This window comes from Echinops telfairi, unplaced genomic scaffold (genome assembly GCF_000313985.2).
Source record: "Echinops telfairi isolate 266 unplaced genomic scaffold, ASM31398v2 ScPeMD7_5;HRSCAF=22, whole genome shotgun sequence".
Taxonomy (NCBI): domain Eukaryota; kingdom Metazoa; phylum Chordata; class Mammalia; order Afrosoricida; family Tenrecidae; genus Echinops; species Echinops telfairi.
The window spans coordinates 30,140,052-30,144,887 of NW_022103901.1; the positions used below are offsets into that span (position 1 = coordinate 30,140,052).

General features: G+C 54.1%; 1 protein-coding gene across 1 annotated transcript in view; it reads right to left on the bottom strand.

Annotated features, from left to right (window-relative positions):
- UNKL (unk like zinc finger) overlaps window positions 1-4,836 on the bottom strand; it is a 34,293-nt gene that overhangs the window by 11,345 nt on the left and 18,112 nt on the right. Inside the window, exons 2-3 of the mRNA XM_045285721.1 lie at window positions 1,844-1,979; window positions 830-947 (exon numbers count right to left, since the gene is read on the bottom strand). Of these exons, the coding sequence (XP_045141656.1) occupies window positions 830-947; window positions 1,844-1,979 (254 nt within the window). The remainder of the gene's footprint in view (window positions 1-829; window positions 948-1,843; window positions 1,980-4,836) is intronic.

Sequence of the window (4,836 nt, forward strand, 5' to 3'; positions counted from 1 at the left end):
CCTAATAAAACAATTAGATGATGTCACCTTGGGGACTAAGGTGCACCTGGCCCAAGCCATGGGGTTTTCAATCACCTCACACGCAGGTGAAAGTGGGCAATGGACAAGGAAGACGGAACAAGAGTTGATGCCTTTGAATGATGGTGCTGGCAAAGACTATTCAAAATACCATCAACCACCAGAAGGACAAACAAATGGGTCTTGGAAGAAGTACAGCCAGAATGCGCCTTAAACGCAAGGATGGTGAGACTCCACGCACTTGGGACATGTTCTCAGGAGGGGCCAGACCCTGGAGGAGGGCGACATTTGCCTGGTAAAGCAGATGGGCAGCGAAAACAGAAGACCCTCTGCAGGGTGGATGCCCACGGCGGCTGCAACAATGGGGTCCAGCCTAATGACGCCTGTGGGAGGGCGCAGGGCAGGGCGGCCTTCAGCCGTGCCCTGGAGGCAACTTGCGGGACCCCACCACCATCGCAAACAATCAAGGGTGCCGCAAACAATCAAGGGTGCCTCACCGGGATTTTAAAAAATTTGAAAGCGTAGCAAAACCTTTCCAGAAAGACCCACAGGGACGCAGAGACGGGAAGTGAGCAGGTAGGTAGGCACATGTGGGAAAATGGCACTGACAGACTTGCTGGGCCAGAGGTGACCACAGAGCCTTGCTGCTGAAAAACGCCGCCTCGGTGATGTGCATCGTGGAGTCTGCTGTGGACAAGGACCACTGCTCCCCCAAGCGCCCAATGCTCATGCACGCGCACGCGCACACTGGACGTCGGGGTCGAAGGGCCTGGGTGCAGGGGGCACTGAGACAGTGGCTTCAGGGAGCTACCTCTGGGTGGAACTGCTGCTCCGTGCGCGAGTGGCAGTACTGGCAGTCGTCGCCGCTGTCGCACCGGGAGGGCTCCCCCCACTCATCGCCGTGCTTCACGCTGGGGCAGGGTGTGGACCTGAGGGGCAGCGGCCGTGAGGAGGAGGGTACCCCCTGCCCCTCCAGGGCTCAGCCTGAGTGTCAGGCCCCCTCTTTGGGAGGATGGGCGCCCGACTACGGCTGGGAGTGGTTTGGACTAGTGAGGGGTACCCCAGCCCCATTTTCACTTTGTATGAGATGGAATGTGAGTCTGAGTAGCCCTCACCCCACTCCCCCAACACACAAAACACCCAGTCGAAAAGCAACCTGAACGGAAGTAGGGGAGGGGCGTGGCATGAGGGGTGTGGGGGCGTGGCAGTGTGGGAGGGGTGTGGGTGTGGCTCAGGAGGCGGGGCGTGGAGGTGTGAGATGTGGAAGGGGCGTGTCTGTGTGCCATAGGGGCGTGGCACATGGGCTGTGGTGTGGGAGGGGATATAGGTGTGGCCCGGGAGGCGGGGCATTGGGTGTGGAGTGGAAGGGGCATGTCTGTGTGGCCTGGGGGCTCGGTGTGAGAAGGGATGCGGGTGTGGTCCGGGAGGTGGGGCGTTGGAGGTGTGCGATGTGGAGGGGGCGAGGGGGCGTGGCCTGGGGGCGTGGCGTGGGAGGGGCTCCATGAGGGAGAGGCAGGGATGCACACAAGATGGAGAGGGGATGAGGCTGCCGGGACAAAGCCAAGAAGGAGAGAGACAAGCGGGGAGAAGAGAGTGAGGTGGGGCTGGGAGGGAGACAAGATGGGCCGAGGGAGAAAAAACAGGTGGCGGGGCGTGAGGCTGAAAGGGGTATACGGCAGGGGGAGGCCAGCCTTCGGGAGACTGGGCTGGGAGGGGAGTGAGGATGGGGGGCAGTGATGAGGCCGAAGGGGGCTGGGAGCCTCATCCACCTGGCATCTGTGAGCCAAGGTCCCCTAAGACAGGCAGGCAGACAGTGTGGACTTACCTGTACTGGAACCTGCGCGGGCTCCGCCTGCGGTCGCGCCCGTTGTGGTAGTGGGGGCACGCGTAGCCCTGCCGGCACAGGCGGGGCGGCTTGGGGCACGGCTCCGTCTTGTAGCTGCTCAGCACGAAGTTGGTGTCTGGAAAACAGCCCCCGCCCGCAGCGCTGGCATGTGACCATGCACTTCAGGCCAGAGACCGGGCCAGCCCGCACCCCCAACTCAGCAGTGAGGAGGAGACCCGATTCGTGACCGCACCACCTGCGCCATGGGTGGCCTTCGATGGCGGCAAGCCGAGGGAGAGAAGTCAGCCCAAAGAGATGCCCAGGGGGCCTTCAAAAAGCATTGCCCCATCCCCCCTCTGTTCATTGCGCCTGCCTTCCGGCTTCCTGAAGACCAGTACTACAGGAGAGTAGGTCAAAAAGCAGGGTGGCTGGCAGCACAGTGGTCACTAACCACGAGGTGAGCAGTTTGTAACCACCAGCCACCCTTGGAAGAAAGCTTTGCTTTCCACTCCTGCAGAGCCGCAGTCTCAGAGCCCCAGGGGCAATTCTCCCCTGCCCTGAAGGGCTGCTGAGAGTCGGCAGTGGACTCGCTGACAGTGAGTGTGCTTGGAAGTCAAAAAACAGTGTGGACTCGCTGACAGTGAGTGTGCTTGGAAGTCAAAAAAAGACTGCCCCCATGGGGGGTCTCCATGTACGCGTGCAAGCCCGCGCACACATACAGGCTGGCTCTACACGAGGCAGGTTCAAACCTGCAGTCAGTCAGGGGGAGGCAGCCGACTAGCTCTCTTGGGGTGCGCGCTTGCCTTAGTCTGTCAGGGCTCCGTCAGTGAAGACGGGCCCATTGAAGCCATGGCTTTGAGGCTTCCACGGGGCCAGTCAGATGCAAGGCAGGGAGGTCAGCTCCAATGCTCATGGCCACTCTGGGGGATTCCAAAGAGGTCTTCTGATAGGTTTTCACACTTGAGCTTAGCCAAAAGGCCTAGAGGCAATCCTGATAGATTTTCTTGAAGGTCACAGGCTGATCACAGGGCTTGTGACGAAGACGACGTTTTCAGAAACATGTCAGATTATGTTGTGAGATACGGGAAACGACACTGAGGGGCTTTTTTTTTCTTTTTCTTTTCTCTTTCTTTCCCATCACAGCCTCCTTCAGAGGTAGGAAGGGTGGGCTCTCAAGCAATACACTAGGAAACCTTCACCCATGCACCCAACACCACCTATCCCACAACGCCTACCCTACAACACCCACCCTACTACAGAACCACCCTACAGCACCCACACTTCAACACCCACCCCACACACCCCACAACACCCCCCTTACCACACCCACCCTCCAACAGCTCTGAGCATGGCCCTGCACAAACAGACTGTCTTGGAAGAAGTAAGGTCACAGTGCTCCTTGGAGGCAAGGAGGGCGAGACTTCCTCTCACACGCTTTGCACGTGTTGTTGGGAGGGACGGTCCCTGGAGAAGGGCAGCGTGCGGGGTTAAGCAGAGGGGCGGTGAACAGGAAGGCGGAAGGCGCTCAAGGAGGCAGACGGACACACGGCTGTAACCATGGGCTCATAAGAACCATTGTGAGGACGGCGCAGGGCGGGGCAGTGTTTCTGTTGTCCGCTCGGCCGCTATGAGTTGGAACCGACTTGATGGCATCTCACCACATGGAAAGGGACACGATTTGAGCCCCTCACGGGTGCCAACACTGCCATTTGGACGCGGTGGAAACGGAAGAGCACGGGGCAGAGTACAGACTTGGAGGGAGGATGTGTGCAGCAGCTGATGAACCCCTGTATCTATGCCCTTTCTGCATATTTGAGTGCCCTAGTTTGAGCTGCTTCATTTCATAGCATCTGGAATTGCAAAGATTCTGAAGGGGAAAAGCATACTTTCGTTAAAACTTTCCAGTCTGCTGGGATTCAATAATTCATATTGGCTATATTTTTGACCATGCTAATTACAAATGGTGAATTTGGGCCATAACTAGCTACTGCTTGCTTAAGATCTTTCAGCAGCTTGAAGGGAAAAGCAGCATAACGCCATTCTTGATTCCCTTCAGGATGCTGATCATCAAGCTCTTTGTTTATAATTTTAACGGGATAAGCTATTTTGAATTTTAAATCTGCTTTGTGAGCTATACTTTTCTCCATCCTTGACATCAAAGGTGCTTTTCTGTTCCCTAACTCTTTGCTTTTTACTTTCTTAGCTTTATTTTCTGGTTTAAATATTTTTATTTGCATTTTTTTGGATTTAGCCTATTCTCCTCCAGCACTGGTTTGCTTGATAGTATTGTGATTCCCCAGGCTATATACTGGTGGGGCAGATGGTTCTACTCTGCTACCTTCTGATTCAAACTTCGCCTTCTCAACTACACCTAGAATGTTTTCATTTGATTGAAGTTCGTTTTGATTTCTTTTTATCTGACTTAAATCTGAGTAGCTTAGAAGTTTCTTTCTGTTCTGCTGGTCTTGCTTCTTAGCTTTTTTACCCTGCAGCCGCTCCAACACTGCTTTAATTTGCACCCACAGCTCCTAGGCCTCTATGGGTATGCTCTGTTCTTCCCTGTGAGCTTTTTTTAAGTTAATGATTACCTTATTCCAGATTTCCATATTAAAGGTTTTTGACTTCAGAAAAGAAGGATAAAATTTCTTTACCACTTGAAGAAACTCTTTTATTTTTTTATTTGTTACCACTACGTTTTGTTTCTTCAAGAGGTGGCAAAGAGTGATAATGTACTCCGTACTTTTACTCTTTACCTGACCCATATCTCACTCAGACTAAAAATTTACACTTAAAAAATAAGTTCAAAAACTTTTCCCGATTTACCCTCACAGTCCGATGAGGCCGTACAATTGTTACACGGGATATACCTCAGAAGAATTCTTTTCTTACCAAGCCCCACGTAATGGGCGCCATATGCCAGAAGAAGCCAGCTCCTAGCACAATCACTACGGGTTTGGTAGGCGCAATTGTACAGCGATAATAAGTAAATATTA